The sequence below is a fragment of the Rhinolophus ferrumequinum genome, chromosome 20, assembly GCF_004115265.2.
Source record: "Rhinolophus ferrumequinum isolate MPI-CBG mRhiFer1 chromosome 20, mRhiFer1_v1.p, whole genome shotgun sequence".
NCBI classification, from domain to species: domain Eukaryota; kingdom Metazoa; phylum Chordata; class Mammalia; order Chiroptera; family Rhinolophidae; genus Rhinolophus; species Rhinolophus ferrumequinum.
Window position 1 is genome coordinate 52,495,621 of NC_046303.1, and position 23,286 is coordinate 52,518,906.

General features: G+C 38.2%; 1 protein-coding gene across 1 annotated transcript in view; it reads right to left on the reverse strand.

The window, feature by feature from the left end:
• Positions 1-730: 730 nt before the first annotated feature.
• The window catches only part of VPS41 (VPS41 subunit of HOPS complex), a 170,663-nt gene continuing 148,107 nt past the window's right edge, over positions 731-23,286 (reverse strand). The window contains exons 24-29 of the mRNA XM_033088546.1: positions 22,373-22,513; positions 20,046-20,182; positions 9,903-10,002; positions 9,753-9,797; positions 2,461-2,540; positions 731-1,889 (exon numbers count right to left, since the gene is read on the reverse strand). Of these exons, the coding sequence (XP_032944437.1) occupies positions 1,809-1,889; positions 2,461-2,540; positions 9,753-9,797; positions 9,903-10,002; positions 20,046-20,182; positions 22,373-22,513 (584 nt within the window). The 3' untranslated portion in view covers positions 731-1,808. The remainder of the gene's footprint in view (positions 1,890-2,460; positions 2,541-9,752; positions 9,798-9,902; positions 10,003-20,045; positions 20,183-22,372; positions 22,514-23,286) is intronic.

Genomic DNA, 23,286 nt, shown 5'->3' on the forward strand with positions numbered 1-23,286 from the left:
CAACTAAATTAATTAAAAATTTATTGAGAACTCAAAAATTCTCAAAGATGAACAGATTTAAACTAGTATAAAATTATTTTGGCTAAAAACAAAAGCAAAATAAAACTGCTATCACAAAACAGCTTTGAATTTGGTGGTTTCACACTCCCAAAATGATTTTCTTTAAGGAGAGATTACAGAACATGTACTTGTCAACTATGTTCCTCTTTTCTAATACTAGTGGAGTAGCTTGGCTTTTACCTATGATTCAGGTGGGGTTTACTTGTGAAGGAAAGGTTTCCCTGGTTAAAACAAGAACGAAAACTGAAAACTAGCAATGTAGCAGAAAAATCACTTGTCTTGGAATAAGGAAATACTGAGGACTGAGGGTTACATTCAGTAACAAAAGACTTTTCCAGATCTAAACATTTAAGACTAACAGTCTGTTGTCTGCTAGAGAAGATTCTTTTTAACTCCAATGCAGTGAAAGGTACTGTGCTTTTCCTCTGAACGTGGCCCTGTGATTTCCTAACACAAAGCCCTGTGCTCTGAAGTTAGGCAGTCATCTCTGCGGCTGTGATAACATCTCTACATTTTGGTTTGTCAGTAAACCGAAGTACATAGTATCTCCTTTCTCGGCTGCCATGAGAATTAACTGAGATGGGGAACGGCTGTGCCAAGTTCGGGGTCACTATGTGTTCAGTACTCATTAGCATCTCACCTTCTCCCCAAAAAGACAGAAGCAGAAAGCTGCATTTATGCCTGTTTATTGAACTAAGAGAGCAGGGACAATGAGTATATGTTTTTGACATTTTTACACCCATCACAGGATGGCAATATATCCCAAGACAGATGAAGCCAGTAACTAGAAAACAGTCACAAGTCTGAATTCTCTCCCTCTATCCTGTACGCTCTTCATTCTATGGGGGCAGAGGACGCTCCATTGGTAAGCCCGGCCTCCGGCATCAGACAGTCCCATTTTTCCTGAGACTCCTTCAGATTCTCCAGAGGCACTCATTTCCTCCCTGCTAGCCACATACCACCCAATCTCAGCCTGTCACACCGAAGTGCTGGGACTCTCCTCCATTCCTTCTGGGGATGGCAGAATTCTTGACTGAAGCTGTCCAACCCAACACAAGTGAGTCTTTCACACAGGCAGAGCTAACATTTATTCAGTCAACAAGAGCCGAGTGCCTGCCAGGGCCAGACACTGCGGGCACGAGGACACACAGAACATGGAACTGGTCAACGTAAACCTGCATGACGTCAGCCAGCTGTGATATTCTCAGATGTCACTGAGTGACAACTCGCACAATGGTTCATTAAGCGCCTAGTAAGAAGATAACCACAGTTGATGACAGATAAAAACAAGCCAAACCTAGAATGCGGGAATTGTTCCCAGCAGAGCCCATGAAGCAGGTCCCGTGCTGCAGGAGCTGGCTGCACACCTGCATGGGCCACGCTCCCACAGCTGGGACAATACTCCACAGCCCACTTTCGGGACCAACAATTTTATTAGGATGTAAAAATTCATTTCCAACTTCCAGACTTATGTTTCCACTCCTAAATAAACAATGAGCCAAACAAGTAAATGATGAACCACTGACCGTGAAGCCCAATGTTTCAAGGCCATGGATGGGCAAAAACCTACCATCTTTATCACCTGCAAAGAGAAAGCTCTAGTAGACAGGAGAAGACGAGAAACTTTTTTTCAGCATCACAGAAAACTGGACACAGTTTGTAACAGCACTGGTGCCAACAAACGCTTCTGTTGCTTGTTGCAAAAAAATGCCTTCAAAAGAGTGGTGAAGAGAGTGGCAGAGAATGAGCTATTTCTTCATCTCCAAAATGGCACTCACGGGGCCGCGGTGCTTAGCACAGCAGATGCTGCAGGACTGCGCGGGAGAGCTCTGCAGTGAGGGAAAAACACGGATTAAGACAAAGACCTTCTCCTCTTTCTACCCTCCTACTCAGAAATATTACGAGAGCACGGGTCAGGGGGCCAGGAGGCAGCTGTGAAACGTCACTCCTTTTCCTGGAGGTTACTGCTGCTTCGCATGGGATTCCATCTAGAACAGCTGTCATTCTGTGATTCAAAGGACATCCCACAATAAAACAAGCCCAAGTGACCTGGAGGAAGGAACATGACTCGACACTAAAAACTAGCAGCGTCATGATATAGAAATCAGGTTGAGGAACTTGTACAAAACGGTTCTCACTGTATCTCACATCTCTATCGCTCAACAGTCATCAACTTTACCTGAACAAATGCACTAAAGTAAGTATGTTTTTATAATGTTTAGCATAGTATATCAATCATTTTTACGTTTGAGAATTAGAAGGATTTATTTTTCTTCTGTGACATACAACTGTATTAGAATTTTGAGAACCCACAGAGCCATAGGGTGACAGGACAGTTCCAACCACATCCCTCTGACAGCAGCAATTCCTTTTAGCTGTGGTGGCCAAGGGCCAACTCACCAGGCTGGGCATGGGCAGGCACTCCTTGTGGAACATGTGCCGGCAGTGGAAGACCAGCACGCTGAAGGGCTTCGCCGCATCTGGGAGCAGAGGGCAGGAAAGGGAGAGGACTCAATGCAACAAGCAGATCAGGGACCTTCAACCCAGTCTTCTTTGTTGTCCCCTTGGCCCCCACCTCCCTCCCTCTAGCAACCATCAGCTAGTTCTCTCTCTGTATAGGTTTCTGTTTTGTTTATTCATTTGCTTTGTTCTGTTTTTAGATTCCACGTGTACGTGAAATTATATTGTAGTTGTCTTTCTCTGACTGACTTAGCATAACACCCTCTAGGGTATTAACTGTTTAATACAACTAAGTGTTTTTTTGGTTGTATTTAGAGTTCTGCTCTGTTCCTTTCTTCTTCTCTGGTTCTCCTCCTTTGTGGTTTGCTGTTTTTTAGTATTTTGTTTGGATTCTTTTCTCTCTATTCTCTGTGTATCTTTTGTAGGTTTTTGGTTTGCGGTTACCATGAGGTTTATGTATATCATTCTATACCGATAGCAGTTTATTTTAAGCTAATAGGTGTTTAAGTTCGAATGTATTCTAAAAGGACTACATTTTTACTCCCCTCTCCACACTTTATGTTTTTGATGTCATATTTTAGATGTTTTTCTATTGTGTATCTCCTAACTACTTATTGTAGTTTGCGTTTTGGTATTTTTGTCTTTTGAGCTTTATAGTAGCTAGCGTTTCTGGGCGGGAATTCCTTCCTGTCCATTCTCAGGAATTTCTTTTTGCTTTCCTGTTCCCAAATCCTGAGAAAAGTTGGTCGGGAAATTGGGAAAATCTGCTCCTTGAACCCAGTAATACCCACAATGAGAAATAAACGTACTACTCACAATGTATCTCTTAGACATTTTTCCTATTTATCGCTATATAAAGTTACATTGTGTTACAATGTTACACACCACCAGACATGCACATTCAATACCAGAATCAGATATCACATGACCAGCTAATTTTAGCTCTTGTAATCGAGCACATTTGATCATGGAGAACAGAAAACAGTTTGTATTTACACAGAGAAATATTTTCGCAACCCAGGATTTGACTACAAAGTCATCTTCAGGTGAACTAACTAAGGAAATCAAAGGTCGTTTACCTTAATATGACATTGTAGTCAAATCCTGGGTTGCGAAAATAAATATTTCCCTGTGTAAATACAAACTGTTTTCTGTTCTGTTCTCCACGATGAATCATTTCCACAAAGTGACAGCCGATACCATTTCCCCGAAAATAAAACCTAGCCGAACAATCAGCTCTGAAGCGTCTTTTGGAGCAAAAATTACTGTAAGACCGGGTTTTATATTATAGTAAAATAAGACCGGGTCTTATATTAATTTTTGCTCCAAAAGACGCATTAGAGTTGATTGTCCGGCTAGGTTTTATTTTCAGGCAAACACGGTACCACCAACCACATTCAATCAGTTTGTTTGCGGCTGACGACTGTGACGCATGTGAGTGTCCCCGACTCTCTCAGCTACTGAGAGTTAAGTCAGTCTATTTAAAAACAACTTGCACTGCTAATATTTTATTCCAATATTACAATAATTTCCAATCTCATATCATAATGTTTTGTGGCACTTTTCAGCTATAAATATTCGCTGCACAATATAGGTCTTTCTTAATTTTTTCTTAATGCTTTTAAAGGAAATAAAATTTGAATTGGTTACACGTAGAAATAGAGATCTTGTGTGTCTCACAAAGTACTTGAGCAACGTCAGTTGTCTATGTGAGATGGAAGAGGATGAATCTTTTGCCTTGTCAAGTAAGAATGAAATTGCATGATTGGCAAAGTCATTAATGGAAAGACTTTTTAAAGGAACATTTACAGCAGAAGAAGTTCCAAGAGAAGAAATAAAGGATGTCCTTAAAGAGAGTTCTGCCATTAAATCAGAATCTGATCTGAAGTGTGAATTGACTAAAGCAATATAAATTTTGACATCACAGCCTAGCCCTATGCGTGCAGACAAAATATTTGCTTCTCTAAGGAAGGAAATGAGCTTATGTGAAGCAACTCATTCTCTCACTCCCAACTTGAAGATGCTTTTAGATGCACTCATAACAATTCGACCAACATCTACAGAAAAGGAAAGAAATTTTTATACATGAAATATATTTGTTACAAAACGAACATCACGATTGTCTGATCGGGCAACTAATGTTCTATGTTTCTTAAAAGTTTCATTTTAAAAATGACAAATAAAAAATATTTGAAATATTTTTTTCATTTTCAAACGAATAATATTTGCTTTTGTTTTCTATTAATGTTTAATTTAATAAATAAAATATTAAAATGAGATTGGGAAAGTTAATACATTGTGTGATATATGTAAAAACTAGAAAGTTTGGTTAAATAAAGTTTGTATTAATTACATTGCCTATATTTTGAGAAAACCTGAAATATAACAGAAACCTAGCCAAAATGATACCGTAGTGACCTGTTTAGTGCTCAGGGCAAGAGATGAACTAGTCATGAAATTCCGGTCGCACTCCATTTAGGAAATTTTATTTACTCAAGTTTTGTGTCAACCTTTTACATATAGGAGTGTCACAAAACCTCTGAAAGACTGTGCCCGGGGCCACGAACCCCAGTTGCCCCACCTTCTCTACGGCTTTTCTGTTTATTAACATTTACTGTTACAGCCATTATCACAGATGATCAATGAAAATTATATAAAAAAGATTATTTTGGGAATTCTCAAGAATTCTCGGGAAATACGATTTCCCATTCTTGATTCCCGAAGATTCCAAAATGTCGGGAATTTGGAAACCCAAGTAGTAGCTTTTTAAATGTCTGATTTGCTGTTTATTAAGTATTTGGCTTACCTATGGTATTATTTCCTTTCTCATATTTTCCTATGTCTGATTATGGCCTTTCCTTTTCTGCTTAAAGAAGACACTTTAACATTTCTTGTAAAGCTGATTTAATGGTGATGAACTCCTTTAGTTTTTGCTTGTCTGGGAAATTCTTTATCTCACCTTCAATTTTAAAAGTTAACCTTGTTTGGTAAATTATTCTAGTTGTAGGTCCCTTTCTTTCAGCACTTTAAAGATGTCCTGCCACTCCCTTTTGGTTGATAAAGTGCCTAGAAATTAGCTGATAGTCTTATAGTGTTGCCTCAGTATGTAACTAGTTGTTTTCCTCTTGCTTCCTTCAAGATTGTCCCCTTATATTTAATTCTAGCCATTTTAATTATGTCTTGGTGTGGGTCTCTCTGGGTTCATCTTGTTTGGAACTTTCTGTGCTTCCTGGACCTGATTAGGAAAGTTTCCAGCCATTATTTCTTTAAATCAAGTTTCTTTTCCTTTCTTTTTCTTCTCCTTCTGGGATCCCTATAATACAAATGTTTGTGTGGTTGCTGCTATCCTAGAGGTCCCTAAACTATCTTTATTTTTTAAAATTCTTTTTACTTTTTGTTGTTCTGATTGGTTGATTTCCACTAGTCTGTCTTCCAGGTTGCTAATACAGTCTTCTGTATTAGCTAATCTGTTGTTGATTCCTTCTACTGTATTTTTTTATTTCAGCCATTGTATTCTTCAGTTCCACTTGATTCTTTATTATACTTTCTAAGTCTTTGTTAAAGTTCCCCCTAAGTACTTTCACTTCCACTCTCAAGTTAGCGAGCCTCCTTATGACTATTTCTTTGAATTCTTTATCAAGCAAATTACCTGTCTCCACATCCTTAAGGTTTATTTCTGGGGATTTTTTTTTTTTGTCATTTCATTTGAGAGATATTGGTCCATCTTTTCATTTTGATTGACTTCCTATGTTTGTTTATGAATTAGATAAAATAGCTCTCTCTCCTAGTCTTGAAAAAGTGGCCTTGTGTAGAAGTGGGCTCTGTGCAAGCTGCCAGGTGGTTTTGCAGGACTATAAGAGCTGGCGTCTATGGCGTCTGGGGCACTGGCCTACCAAGCTGGAGCGGCTCTGGGTGGGGAAGCCAGGTGGGTGTGATAGTGCTCTGATGATCCTGCTCGCTCCCTGTGAGCTGAAATGGGCTCTGGTGATATGTCTGGGAATGCACTGCAGCGACCTTGCACGTAGGCCAGAGCACCTGCACAGAGCTGCAGCCATCCCTACAGAGGTGGAGGAGCCATAAACAGTGGTGCTCACTGACAACGTCCGGCCCAGATAGTTCCCAAAGCTCCCAGACAGCTCCTGAGGTTTCCCAGCCTTCCCTATTCAGTCTTCTTCTCTTGTTGTTGTCCAGAAGCACTTCATTCAGCACTTGGTTGCTCTCAGGAGTAACTTCTCTCTCTATAAATGCATATATTTCAGTTTGTTCATGGGAGGGGTCAGTTCAGCATCCTCCTATGTCACTGCCATCTTGGACCTCTATCTGAAACCAGTCTGAGTAAGAGTCCAGCTATAGTGAAATGAACTGCCTTAGGAGGATTACTTATTTATAAAAGCTCTCCTGAGTTGGGGTGGTGATCAAATACAAAGCAGATATTACAACCATGTTGCTATGTGAGTCACAGGTTACTTGCTTGGCCTCCATGTCAATTCCTACAACTATAAACGAGGGACAATTTCATGGCAAATGCAACAACATTTCTTTTAAAAATTAGAATTAGTATGTGTATATGTGTTCCCTCCTTCTGAATCCTCCTCCCCCCAGAGAATTGTTACACGCCACACACTGAGGTTTATAAAGAAGCTTTCTGCCAGTTCACCTCTTGCCTTTGCCAAGACCATCCAATGACTTCAGGGAAGAGCTGGGTTAAATCCTAGGTTGTGACTTCACATTGCACTGCACTTCTGCAAGAATTTAATCTAACTACACAGCGCAGGTATATGCAGTCTCTTTCTGTTAAAACACCACTTAAAACACTACGAAAGCTCACTTCTTTCCCTGTGTACATTGCAGTTTTTAACATAAACACTTAAAATCCAAACCTAAACTCAAAATGGATTAAAGACTTAAATGTAAGACCCCAAATCATAAAACTCCTAAAAGAAAACACAGGCAGTAAACTCCTTGACATTGCCTTTAGTAATATTTCTTTGGATATGTCTCCTCAGGCGAGGAAAATACAAGAAAAAATTAACAAATGGGACTACATCAAACTAAAAAGTTTTTACACATCAACGAAATGAAGACAACCTACTGAATGGAAGAAACTATTTACCAATGATACACTTGATAAGGGGTTACTATTCAACATTTATAAAGAACTCATACAACTTAATACCAAAAAACAAACGATCCAATAAAAAACCGGCAGAGGACCTCAATAGACATTTCTCCAAAGAGGACATACAGATGGCCAACAGACATATGAAAAGATGCTCAAGGTCACTGATCATTAGAGAAATGCAAAATAAAACCACAACGAGATATCAACTCACACCTATCAGAATGTCCATCATCAATAAATCAACAAACAACAAGTGCTGGTGAGGATGTGGAGAAAAGGGAACCCTTGTACACTGTTGTCGAGATTGCAAATTGGTGCAGCCACTATAGAAAACAGTATGGAGGTTCCTCAAAAAATTAAACTACCACATGACTCTACGATCTCACTTCTGGGTATTTACCTGAAGAAACCCAAAATACTAATTCAAACAGATATATGCACCCCCATGTTCACTGCAGCACTATTTACAACAGCCAAGATATGAAAGCCACCTAAGTATCTATCGATAGAAGACTAGATAAAGAACATTTGGTACATATATACAATGGGATATTAATCAGCTATAAAAACAGAATGAAATTTTACCATTTGTGACAACATGGATGGATCTGGGAGATATACTAAGTGAAACAAGTCAGACAGAGAAAGATGACTACCATATGATTTCACTTATATATGTGGAATCTAAAACAACAAAATAAACAAAACAGAAACAAACTTACAGAGAACAAACTGAGGGTTGCCAGACGGGAGGGGGGTTGGGTGAAAAAGGTGAAGAAATTCAGAAGTACAAATTGGTAGTTACAAAATAGTCATGGGAATGTAAAGTACAGCATAGCGAATAGAGTCAACAATACAGTGGTACCTCGGTTTTCGAACATAATCTGTTCCGGAAGACCGCTGGAGTTCTGAAACGTTTAAAAACAGCCGACAGCTAGGCCTCAGGATCTTGCACTCAGTAGAAGCCGTGTGACATGTTCGAGTTCTGAGGCATGGTTTGCATGTTCGAAAACCGAGGCATGTACTTCCGGGTTTACGGTGTTTGTAAACAGAAATGTTCGTCAACGGAGACATTCGAAAACCGAGGTACTACTGTATTGTAATAACTATGAATAGTGCCAGGTCAGTACTAGACTTAAGGGGGGAATCACTTCGTAAGTTATATAAATGTCTAATTACTATGTTATACACCTGAAACTAACATAATATTGAATGTTAACTGTAATTGAAATAGTAAAAAAAAAAAAATCCAAATCCATTTATTTCCTTTAGAAAAGACCCTAAATGGAATGACTTCTCATGCTCCTGCTATATTAAATAATCCCTTAAAACTAAGGAAATGGCCATCAACTAGGTCATTTAGTACTTCCCTATGCTGAATTTATATTTTAAAATAAGGTGTTTTTTTGTTTGTTTGTTTTTTTTAAGTATCCTGACAACTACGCTTTAACTTCTGCTTTTAAATTATGGACTTTCCTTTCTCATGTCATATGATCCTACATAAAGTGCTTTGATTATACATGAAGATTACATATCTACCAAGAACTATAAAAAAAATGCTTATGTCTCTTAAGGAGTCACCATTCTCATTAGTATTACAGTTTTGTGGATAACCTGGGTGCCAAAATACAGAAGAGAAAAAGTTTAAAGAAAAGGGAAATCTATTAAAATCTATTTCCCACATACACACATGGTTCTTCCACCTTGGAATTTAAACACATTGATGGCAAATAAAGTTTTCATTTTATTATGTTTATTCACTAGAGCAGTGCTTCTCAAAAAACGGCCGCTGCACCAGGAGCACCGACATTACCTGGGAACTTGGCAGAAATGCAAATCCTCAGGCCTTAGCCTGGAATTACCGAATTAGAACCTCTGAGATTAGGATTATCAAAGTGGGTTTTAACAAGCCTGCCAGGTGATGCCCGCTTACTCCAGTTGGCAAACCTCAGCTCTAAAGAATGGCAGTGCCAGCATGCGACTGAGTAGGCTGTAATTCTTTTCTAAATCGGATTATTCTAAAAGTTACATAATTTTATAAGTAATAATTAGTTGAACTACTCATAGTAACAAATATTTGGGGACTTCTTTCCCCCTCCCCCCATCTTACCTGATGGAAGAATAGGCGAAAGGCAGGATTCACAGATGTTTTCCTCTGCAAGGAAACACATACACACTTGAGATTACGCAATGTTTCTATTTGCTTTGTCTCCTCTGAAAGCAGGCATACAGTTAAAATGATTATTTCAATTTTACCCACCATCAACCAGAACGCCTTTCATTTGAGTTCGATGCATTTTCTTCAGTAAAGACAAAGAGTCAGCTACAAGAATCTTCTTGCAGCCTTCACGGAGCAGAATCTAATGCACACATTGTAAAAGAAAAGCCATCTTAACAAGACTCAAGTATGAGGAGGGGACCCTCCTACCGGGTACTCAGAAAAGTGCTGTGTTTGAAATACTCCAGAGGCACTCACTGGCCCGCTGCCCACGTACTTCCTTCCCTCCAAACCACTGCCTGCCCTACCTTTGCAGCCTCCACTCAGTCGTGAGTCTGCATCTTTTTTAAATGAACATACAGTGGTTCCCTTAGTGCTTATAAAATCAAATACCAATTCCAACCCCTACTGTTGTCTTATAGGGTTTCCAAATACAGACGACTTGGGCAGAATTTGGCCCCTATGTGACCTCTTTGCCCAGGATAGAAAACCTGCTTTTCCAGAATCATTTATTTCATAAATCCATCTACTTAATGCACAATACACCCTGGGTCTCTATTACTACAAGGTACAGGGAGGGCATGGAGCAATAAACTGAAAAGACTCTGTCCTCAACCCCCTCCAGGGTGCAGCCTGTCTTCCTGTCCTCCCAAACCAGACCCACACCACTTAGCAATGAAGGTAGTGTGCAAAGCCTAACTAACTGCCTCCATTCGCCCTCACATCTGGGGATTGACTCGTAAAGGGCTGGCAACTGAAAAATGACCAGGGATATTACAGTCTGTCTCAAGATTCATTTTCTTATTCTTAATCCCTGTACTGTACATTGTTTCTTTAGACATTTTTCCTGCTAGTTCGTAGGCTTACTTATTTTCCCTCTCTCTGCCTGGAGGATTATGAGACCTAACGACAAACACTTCAGCAGCCTCGGAAGTCAGGATGCAGACAGCAGAAGTCAAAGGCCCATTTTTGATTGATACCAACTCTGTGTTTCAGAGCCGGGGACATAACGAGGACCAAAACTGCCCACACCTGCTCTTATGCAGGTAAGAGGCAACACACCTCACCTTTCAAACCCATTCGGCTGTCCACAGTGTGAGTTTCACCCTTTTTGGGTTTTCTTAGGTATTTTATTGGAAATTGGGAAAGGCTCTATGAGGTGTGCTTAAGCCAGATGCTTTTTGTTTGTTTTTTTAATACCAGAACTCGCTGCTTTTCAGACAGACACACTCAAGGCCAGAAGGGATGACCCAATGTATCTTCTTACATGTGCTTCTGTGCAAGTGCCATGTAACTGCCACAGAGATCCACATAAAGAGGACACGGCTGCCTCACTGGTCCAGTTCTGCGTCACAGCAAAGCTACTGTCAGAGGTGCATCCTGCCCTCTTCACACTGCAGTCACTCTCATCTAAAACCTACACGTGCAAATCCCCACACTGCTTTCCTTTGTGTTCATGCCACCAGGGAAGGGGAGTAAGGGAGCGACCAGCTTGGTCTTCCATCGCCAACTGTCTACAATAAGATGTGCTCCTCTCAAATCCCGAAGAGCACTGGCTTTGGGGGGATGCAACCAGAGCTTTCCCCCCAATTATATCAAGGCAAATATCCAAAAAAACGGAACTGATGTCCAGATTAAAGTTTTATACCTGCCACTTCTAGTACTGAGTAGGAAATAACTAATGGTTTTACTATTTCTACATTGATTCAGACACTGCATTTGATGTTTTGTTCTTTAAAATGCTACTGGCAATTGAATTTTTCTGATTCATTTAAAAAAAGACATTAAAACTGTAACAGACATCATTAAAGCATACAGGAAGAACAAAAAAATAACAAATACGGTAAGAAAGATGTCTAAGAAACACTGATGTCAGTAAATTTGAAGAAAATTTATAAACAAAGAACATAAACCTCCTCAGCCTCAAATACCAAAATAAAAACTTAAGAAAAATAGTGTCAATCACATTATCATTGGTAAAATGTTTCAAAAAACTAGCTCTGACCCTCAGCAGGGTTCACTGCATGAATAATACAGGAGATGGCTGGATGCAGTAATCTAGACAGAAGCCACAGTGTCTGCAAACTTCAAAAAGAAAACAGCAAAAAAAACACGCTGAGAAGGAACCATTTCTTCATGAGGATTACATTTTTCTAACTGGATATAATCTGTCTGCTGCAGAAAGTATTTTCTAGGAAAAAGGTCAGTATTCAGAGGCAGCCAGCCAGAGGGGAAAACATACAAATACAGCTTAGTATGTTACTTTCTACTTCATTTGATCAAAACCCAAGGCTTCAGATCAGAACAACGTGAAAACACTGTAACTTCATTTACACGATGCTATGCAGGTATGTTAAAAAATGAGACTACCACCTGAATAAGTCATTTATTCTATAACATCTGTAGTAATGAGGGCAATCAGAGGGGGTGAAAGACTGTACCAAATAATGTGTTCTTATGCAGATATTGTTCTCATTTTCAGACATACGACAAGGCACTGTGGTGACCAGGGATTCCAACTACATCAGTGACTCATGAAAAATGTGCTGTTGCTGCCACTGTTGTAAGCCCCCAGAGCTCACACTCAGTGTTTCCCACGAACGCCTTTACTCAGAGCTGAGTCAGATGCAGCAGCAGCAGCTTGAGGAGGTGGTCTTGGTCCTCACTCACCCCTCTCTGACCTTCACACCATGATTTCCATCTCCGCCCCTCTACTGAGGTCATTGCACCCAGCCTGCCCTCCCAGATGTGCAGTCTCACCTCCCACCTGTCTTCTATCCTTGCGAACTGGATGTCATTTACACATGCGCTCTCTCTTCTGCTATCCAGGGTGACATCAAATCACTAATACTCACATTTTGAGTACAATGTTCCATTACTTTGTGCTATTTTTCTTTTTAAAATATGAGATATTTCAAAAACATACTCAAGTGTCTACCGCCTAAATTGAACAAATCTGTTAATAATTTGCAATGTGCTTAAGATCTGTTTATTTCAGAAAATAAAGTATTACAGATACAGCCGACACTTTTCTTGTACTTCACTTTTCCTCCTCCTTCCTTACAAATACAACTCCAACTTTGCTTAGTGTGTGCCCAGCTAAAATACGCAGCTAGCTGGCTAGGGCTCATGTAACCTACATTTGATCAATGAGATAAACACAGAGCCTTCCTATATAAAAAAGCAAAGCCTCATTAGGAAAAAGCCCTTTGCTTCCCACATCTTTCTGCCTGGAATATGGATGTGAGGCCTGGAGATATAGCATCTACTTTGTGACCCAGAGGCAGCAATCTGGAGGTACGAGTAAATATTCCTGGTAATGGATGTTTAAGCTGCTTCCAGTGTAGGATTATTAAGGATAAAGCTGCAAAGATCATTCTTGTACAGATCTTCTTGTGGACCTGCTTTTCATCTCTTGGGTAAATAGCTAGGAGTGAAATTGATAGGTCATGGAGTAGGTGTATGTTTAATTTTTTAACTGTCAAACAGTTTTCCAAAGTAATTACACCATTTTACATTCCCATATTAAGCTTTGATATCTGCTAAAGCTACCCTCCTTATTATTCCTGGATAATCTTAGCCTTTTATTTTTTATGTATAATTTAGGACCGTGAAAAGTCTTTTGAGATTTTGATTAGAATTTTACTGAACATACAGATGATGATTACTTTGGAGAGAATTCCTACCATTTACCATATGAGTCTACTTTTAATAAATAAATGGTCAGATTCACTTTGCTAATGATTTCTGTAGAATTTTTGCATTTGTGTTAAAAAAGAGATAGGGCTGTAATTATCTCCTTGCCCTCATGGGATGCTGGTAAGGTCAGACTTACCATGGGATAAGGGACCGAGGAGCTTTTCCATTTTGTTCTGGGGGAAGAGTTTATATAAAAGAGGAGTGGCCTGTATTTAAAAGTTTGATAAAACTTATCTCTAAATTTGTCTATAGAATGTTTTTATTGTAGCTATGCTTTGACTACTGGTTTGATTTATTTAAAGACTATAGATTTATTCTATTTGCTCTTGAATAATTTTGGTAATTTATATTTTCCTAGAAAATAGTTTATTGAAATTTTCAAATATACTGATATAAAACTAGCATTCACTTATGTTTAAAACGTTGTCTGAATCTGTAGTTATATTCTCCCTTGTTTGTTTCTGATATTTCTTTTTTCTTTTCCTTGGTCTTCTTTGTCAGAGGTTTTCCTATTTTACTATTCTTTTTATTCTCTCTTCTGGAACCTTGGTGAGGACATTTTCATTCTAATATCCATGTCTCTATTAACCACTCTTTTATAGTTTCAATCTCTTAATTACTCTGTGCTGTATGCTGAATGATTTCATCAGATCTATCTTCCAATTATTTAATTCTCCTTTTCAGCTGTGTCTAATCTACTATTTACCTTGTTTACTGAATTCATAATTTAAACGAATACACATATACACATAATTTCAAAGAGATCTATTTGGTTCTTTTACAAATACTTCTATTTTCTATCATATTGTTCCATTATATTATGGTATCTATTTTTTCTTCTACGTCTTTATTTTAAATGGACTTATTAATAATACCTTTGAGATTGAGCTAGTATTTTCAGTTCTTAGAAATACTAAGATTGTCGTATCATTTTCATTCTTCTGTGTACTGTATCTCCTGACTAACCTTCATCATATAGTTTGCAATTCTTTCTATTGTGAGCTCACCATCAATGGCTGTGTGTCCTAGCCGAGGGGACACGATTCTGAGTGGGTTCACTTTTGAGCATTTTGAAGTCTTACGGGATTTCAATGATTCTAGATGTTTTCACAGGCACAAAAGATAAATTCAGAACCTATAATTTCTTATGGGTGACCCCCTATTCTTCCCCAACCTTCTCTCTCCCATTAACCCCTGAGGAGACGGCCAGCTCTCTTGTCACTTACAGAAAAAGAGGGTAGCTTTTTTCCTATGGCCTGAGCTTCAGGCTCTGTGCATGGCATTTGATTTTAGTTCTTCCCTTTAAGTGGGCAAACAGCTATTGCTGCTGCTCCCACATAAGCATATGAGGCCCATCATCTAGTAAAGTGTATCTGCTACTCCAGAGGCTGCCACAGCGGCCACGTTCCCTTTCCACTTCAGATGTGCTCTCGGTATTTCCTGGTACCTGGTCATATCTCTTTTGAGATCGGCTATGAATCAAAAAACTTTTTTAAAGATTCTAGTTAACATGCTTTTAATAGGAAGGGGTATTTAGCTTAGTCTATCATCTACCCAGAAAGCTAAAGCTTCTCTGGTTCAGGAAAATAAATTTCTAGTTATGTACTGTTGTTGACCATGTTAAGCAAAACAAGTATCTATTGACGTATACAACACTGGTATTTACTCTTCTTTTAAATCTATTATACTTGAATTCTTAAAATCTTAGTCTTTATCACTGACTTTGACATTTGATCAAATAAACTTTTATTCTTTACTTACTTTAGATATTAAAAATTTAAATTAGCCTACAAAGACTTTCTTTTTTTTATGGTTCTGCTGGCTGTTTCCCCCATATCTTTTTCTGACTTTATGGAATTTGCAAATATGTATTGTGATGTTTTCAGAATATTTGTAGTCTACAAAAGTTAAGCTTATAAGAAGTTTACAGGATCATATCACCCCTTGCCTCCAAAAGTAGTCTTTGTTTTCCAAAGGATGCCTACTGGCCTTTCAAGATCAAGTCATTTTCTGACCAGCAAAATCTTTCTTGCCTGTTTCCTTCTGTTTTATCTTGGTTTCCTATTTTATTCTCCATGTTGAATAGCTTCTGACATCACGTTCAGAAATTAAAATCAGTTTGAAACACCTTTATTTAGTGTCATCTATAAAATGTCTCCACCTAGTAAATAAGACAATACCATTACTAATTTTTGCTCTGTAATCTCTACCTCATACCAGAATCTCACCAACGCAAGTCAACCACTGTCTGGTCTTTTCTTTCCTCAACTTCATAATGGCATCAGTTTTCATCTTAGTAAGTAATTGTAGGCATTACTTACCAAGTACAATATTATCTTTTAAGCATTCATTTTCCTTATGGGACTTTCCCTTATTTTTCCAAGGTTATTCAAATCAATGGGTCAACTTCTTTTCACACCCTTCTTTACCACTCTTGTTTTCTTAATATTACAATGTTTCCTTCCATAGTTCTAAGCTGTTCTAAATTCTATGTTTTATTAACATTACCTTTATTCTTTCCTCTTCATTGTTTAAGACAACCAGTTATAGCTTCTATAATCAATCTGTTACAAGCATACCTTATTCTACTATAAATTTAAACAAGAATGTATTTATAAGGTAGTGCTGAAAATCAACATGAGATTCTAGATTCTCCGTATTTTCCTTATTTTTCTGTAGTTCATCATCAATAATAATGCCAACCAAAAGCAAAACACTAGACTTATGGATATTTTAAAAAGCAATAAAGGAATTGTACATCAGCGAAGTTATTATGGTTCATTAGAAACACATGCCGTGGGAAAAATGCCATAAAAATTGCCGACTTTCTGAAATTTTTATTTTAGAAGATTCTTTAAATGTTGAACTTTTTGCTGACATTGCCTCGTCCATACTGCGGTGCTTATCATCAGAATTGCAAATGACAGAGAGTTACCCGGTTTTATAAGCCCTCAATATGATGCCACAGCTAGACTGGGAAATCATTTTACCTAATTTCTCAATCATTATTTAGGCCACAGTGCTATGGGATTTGAATTCTTGAAAAAGCTTTCTTTGCTTTTTGTAATTATCAAAGACAATGAACTAGCGAGAAAGAGGGAAAGATAGAAAGACTCTAAGATCTCATGTTGGAGATCAAAAACAGTATCCTAAGTACAATCACATTTAAATTTACAACAGCACATGTATCAAATTGATTAAAGAACTATATTAATTAAAGAACTAGAGTTGGTTGTCATAGGCCACTTATGTCACTTAAAAGCTGTGATGAGGCCAACCTTAAGTAATTGGAAAGCAAAAAATCTTTTTATCTTAAAAGTTTATTTCAAGGATTTATAAATTTAAAAACTGTTTTAGGAGAAATTAACAGCTTACATATTTTGAGTCTGAAAGAAAACCATGTGGACCCCAAAAAGGGCAGGCAAGAAAGAAGTCACTATATCCTCTTAATTCATTTGTCTCTGGATTTCAAAGAGGAAAGATATGGGAAACGATAAAGAAATAAGGAAATTATGTAAAATACAAATATGGGAAAATAACTTTGCTAACATGGCGACATCTGGAGTCAATTTGTGTGTGTGTGTGTGTGTGTGTGTGTGTGTGTGTGCGTGCGTGTGTCTGTGTGAAGTTTAACAAAACTGAAGTGTTAAAGCTTTCTACTTTTCCCAAAAATAGTAACTCAACTTATGAGACACCTGAGCAAAGGGCTGCATCCCACTTATTGCAGGCCTAGCAGACAATCTGTGGAGGTTCTGGTGGTACCTAGCGCAGTATGTGACATGTAGTAACTCAAGTATTTAAATAAAAGTGTTTCTAAACAATCAAACATGTCATTAAAAAAATTACACCTAAAAATCTTAGCTACTTTATTACATATTCGAAAATAAGTATTATGAATGATTTACATTGAAATATTACGTTAACACTAAGCAGCTGCATTTGTGTTATAAAGGTGTATTTGTGAAAAGACTCTCTTAAGAGCTTGAGAGACAGGAGATACTTCAGATCATTTACTCTCAAAGGACCTAAGTGTCCATGCACAGCACCTCAGAGCCAGGCTGAGTGTGTAGGAAATAGCAAGGTCATTTATGGGTACAGTCCCTAGCTCTTCAAGATACTCTAATCCAGCAGATTCGGGGTGGTACCTCAGACTAGATAAATTGAAAAAGAATCCAGATAATTCTGGTGCGTGGCCAGGCTTGACAAACACTCACTTACTCTAATGGGAAAACTGAGATCTAGAAAGTTTATGTACCATCCTGAAGGCCAACAGCCCTGCTAAGGGCAAAGCCAAGACTAGAGTCCAGGTCTGCAAACACCCGCCCACTACTTTTTAGGGACCACAGAATGCCTGTTCAGCTTCCAGGCCAGCCCTGGGTATTCCCCTGCTGTAACCAGCCAGGAGGAGAAACGCATCTCCGGGGACCTATGGGACAACCAGTGAGAAATACATAACATTTAGTCAGAGGAATGGGTTCAGACCCAGTTCATCATTTCCCCAAACTGGCAATTCATTTAACTTTGTTAGACTGAGTGTTCTCATCTGGAAAATGAAGATGACAGATCCTAACGAACTGTTGTGAAGATGAAATGACTGGCTAATAAGTCTGTCAAAAGAACAAAGATGCTGAAATTCTTAAAGGAAAAAAATAGAAATGAATATAAATGCTAAATAAAATATAATAAATTTATAAATAAAAGAGTTCTAAAAATATAAAGAAAAACTGTATACATTTATATAAAATTATAAAAATTTGGAAATTATGGTCAGTTTATGTAAAAACTGAAATATAATTTTATATTGTTTTGTAAGTAATTTATATCAAATAAATGCTATTTGTCCTTGAAATCAGGCCTAGAAACATTTTAAGTTTATGAGGTATAAGAGCTACTTTTATCTTACTAACTTCAGAGGTACTTTTATCTTACGAACCTCCTGAAACTTTTAAACTTTGTTGAATAATTATACTAACATTGTAACAAGAAAACAGTAATTTAAAATAAATTTTAAAAACTTAAACATTAATAATGTCGTTGATTGACTCTACCATTTCCTTAACTTTAATGATGTCAGAAATCCAATATGTCTAATGCTAAACTTCAGCTGAAGACAGTTGTTGCATTTTTAAAAACATGAAATTTTAAAACCAGAAGAGATGTTCATTTAAAAATTTTCCCCAAAACTTTCTCTATCCTCTCTTTCCAATTAGCAATTTGTTAATGAATGGTCTCTCAAAGCATTTTCAGTGGCTAAATAAGTTTTAAAATGCTGCATACTCTACTGTAAATGTGTCCCTTAGCGATTTCCAGTGCATATTCGCGAAAAAAGGTGTGAGAAGCCCTGTGATAGCCTTTCTCTAACATTTGACCATGGATTCCCCATGTTTACTGAATAGTTCTTAGTATCTCCCAAGGTCATTTCTCCCTTACCTTCCCCTCCCATATAAGTACATTCCAGATTCTTGCAAATTCATGGACCTACAAAATTTCCCCCCAATTTTTCGGATTAACAGGGTTGGCAATTATTTCTCCTGTTAGAACATGTGAAAATCAATTATAGTTTTATGAAACAAACAACAAAAGGCTAGACAGAATCAAACAAAACGTGCATGTGACATTTTTCTGGAAACTTCAAAATGCTCCCTATAGATTTAAGTTATTTTTACAGTGATCCCTAATAGGTTGCTTAGAGAAAGAAAATAAATGGTCGTTAATGAAAAAAGTAGCCTTTTCCATAGAAAAAAATTCTAAATTCTTTCTTTATATTTAAGTAGGAAGCACCCCTGGAATTCTCTGAACCTGCCCCAGTAGAGCATTTTCTCTTCGCATTCTCTAACTAGACAGCTAAGCTCCAGTGGACCCTTCAGGTGCAGCAGTTCCTACCGCGTCTTTCACTCTGTCCCAGAAGAATAGTAAGGAAAAGCTCTCGGTATATTTTAAAACATACGAGAATAAAGTATTGATTTAGCAGCTGTTTTAGTGGATAATGTTTACATGGAATTCATTTTGCTAATGAGTTTATTTTTATTCCTGGCTGACTCAGACCTATGCAAACTTATTCATAAACAGTGAATGAGCAGTAAGACCCAGTGTTGTCCATAATCCTGGTTCTCTGGATGAAGAGCCTGGTAAAAGGGACTATCAGGTGTTTTTAGGCCTTGTGGAGGCTGAGGAAAAAGCAGGCAGCGGGAATGGAGGGTGACTATAGGCAATATTCTATGCCACTTTATATAAAAGACTTGAGCATTTGCAGATTTTGGTATCCGTGGTGGGGGTGATGGTCCTGGAACCACTCTCCCTATACGTAGATTTTCAACTGTGCAGGGATTGGTGCCCCAACTCTCCCACTGTTCAAGGGTCAATTGTAAAATGTAACTACCCAAATGAATTATTTGACACAGATATCTAAAATAAACCCTAGAAATGTTTATCCAGTAGCCAGTCAACCCGATCAGTATGCTCGTTTGTCCCAGCAAAGATACTTACTTGCAAATTGTAGTCTTGCAGAATTTTAACCAAGGAATCTCTCAAATTGGGAATCTCCATTCCTTCCTTAATACGGTGAATCAGTAGAATTGGGTCGACATGTGTGCCAATGTTGTTTAACAAGCCAGTAATAAATGCTACAAAATACGACGTAACACATAAGCGATGCACATAATGCAATTTCAGGCCAAAAGTAACTCAAAGGAAAAATCATTTCCTTCAAAGTAAATGTTAAAGCCATTTGAATTTCTAAACTCTCAAAAGCTAATATTCCTTTACTTTCCTCAGGACATAAAGGAGAAGCTAAATGATAAAAGTTTAAAACAGCTGAAGAACAAATGCTTACTTCAGGATACAGTGGTCCCCCCTTATCTACAGGTAACCCTCCTTATGCAGGGGTTACAGTCTAAGCCCCCCAGTGGGTACCTGAAACCGCGGACAGCACTGAACCCTATTTTTATTTTTTCCTATACACACACACCAATGATAAAGGTTAATTTATAAATTAGGCACAGTAAGAGATTAATAATGATAATAATAAAATGGAAGAATTGAAATAATATACTGTAATAAAAATTACGTGGATGTGGTCTCTTTCTCAAAATATCTCACCGTACTATATTTACCGTTTCACTTAAAGAAAGCACTTTATGGCTTCTCTTTGGCATATCTGAATTGCCAGCATTGCTACTCTTGCACTTTGGGGCCATTATTAAGTAAAACAGGGGTTACTTGAACACAAATATTGCGATACTACCACAGTCAATGTGATAACTGAGACTGCTAGTGGGTCGGTTGTGTTTATAGCGTGGATACGCCAGACAAAGGGATGATTCATGTCCTGGGTGGGACGGAACGGGATGGCATGAGACTTCATCAAGCTATTCAGAAAGACGCACAATTAAAAACTTATGAATTGTGGACTTCTAGAATTTTCCATTTAATGCTATTGGACCACAGGGGACCGTGGGTAACTGAAACTGTGGAAAAGGAGGGACTACTATACAGTTTGTGATATTAAAGAGGTACAACTAACATTTATTGAGACTTTACTATGGCTCAGCTATCATATACTTTTCACCAATATTCTGCAAGGTGGAATGTTATTTTTCCCCATTTTACAGAAAAGGGACATGGGGTGGTTAACTAATTCATCCAGGGTCACACAGCTAGCAAGCTGTAAGCCCAAATTCAAGCCCAAGTTCACAGTGTATTTGTTCCATCACACCCCCATGGCTGCCCTTAGGATCCCGTAACTACTACCGTGTTTCCCTGAACATAAGACCTAGCTGGACCATCAGCTCTAATATGTCTTTTGGAGCAAAAATTACTATAAGACCCGGTATTTTGTATTATATCATATATTTAATATTATATAATATTGTATAATATTAGATAATATTGTTCTAATATTATCTAATATTATCTAATATTATATTATATTAAAGACCTGGTCTTATATTATATTAAAATAAGACCGTGTCATATATTAATTTTTGCTCCAAAAGACGCATTAAAGCTAATGGTCCAGCTAGGTCTTCTTTTCAGGGAAACATGGTACTTTATCACATTGAATTAGACCCTCAAACATACATGTCATGTAACTACCTTAATCTGAATTTGACTTGAATAACATTATCCTCTTGTATCTCTTATTAAAAAGACAATCATAGAAGCAGTTTCTAGAACTTGAAAATCTTGAAATAGGTAAGTCTTCTTACCAAAAAATAAAAAAACAGAAGGGGGAGATTTTAAACCACTGCTGCTAGCTTCTGAATCATTTCTGTATCTTCAGAAGAGGGCCTGGGTTATTATTAGGTGACTGCTTTGTTTCTTTCCAAAACGGGGACCGATGCAAATGGTTAAGCGCAGAGCCAACCAATACACACTCATGGTGCCGCACTGTGAACCGGGGTTTGCAATTACAGCTAAACACGGTCAGCGTCCTGTTACAGCTACGTTTCTATAGGGCGAGACCGGTGTGGGTTATACATTTCAGAATAAATATCCCCACACACCTAAGACAACTCAAACTTCCCACATCACATTTATTCAGTGGGTGCAGAGGGTACAGACCTGCTTCGTGGGGGCACAGAGAAGATTATCAGGTTAACCACTGTTCTTGATCACACTCAGGTGACACAGGGAATGCGCTCCAGGGCCTGCCCAGGAGCAGTGCCGGGAACCGGTACACTGGACCTGGCCTTCTCTTACTTTAGGTACTTTGCCGTATTTTTAACTCAGTGTGTCCTGAGATAATTCTTGCTCTAGACGTAAGTGCTACACTGAGAGAAAAAAGCTGTGACATGCGTGGCTTTGCTGCTTACGTGGCTTGTCGATGGAATACAGAATCAGGTCCTCCCAGAGCTCGCCGTCGTCCTGCTCCTTGGCAAACTCAATGGCTTTGTCGACGTCATGTAATTCCTTCATGATCATCTTCAGGGCGCTGCGGCTGTTACCCATGCGGCCTAGTGAAGGCGGGAGCAATACTCCATTTAGGACATTTTAATAAAACACTAAGGGTATTTTTATAAAAAATGTGTTCAAGAAATCACATATCTCTTAATTTGTTTACACAGTTTGAAAGCTAAGACAAAAACCTATTTGCTAATGTGACATCAACATTTGCTTCTATAACACAATAAAATAAATATCTATTTACGGGTGTTTCCTGTGTGGTGAGTACTCATTTAAGTGCTTCACATGGATTACATCACTGAGGCACCAGCAGACTTTGTGAATTACATTCTAATATTTCTGTTTTATAGAAGAGGACACAGAAAGGTCAGTAACTTGCCATGATCACAGAGGCACTAATTGTAGGTCTGGAGTTCGAGCCCAGGTGTCACATTCTGACAGGCTGACATTTCCTTCCTTTTGCTGCAGTCACACCCAGACACATTTAAGACTTTTTCAGGCCTTGGAATCATTCTGCCTCTGGAGGTAGCTTCTCACGTGTTCCTCTGATACACTTTGCACAAACTACAAACTCAACCTCATTTCCTTCTCTTTCAAGTTCAGGGGAAAGCCTTTCAATAACCCTCATGAAATGGAAGTATTTACCAACAATGCTTCTATTTGGTTAATTACCTTTACATACTCTGGTCATTGATCTATTGGCATGTTAATGGTTTTGTTAACGATTTCCATGAGTTTTTCACACAGTACATCTAGAAAGCCAGACAGCCAGGGACAAATGACAGCCAGACAATACTGAAAAGTTTTCCTCCCTCTCCAAAAC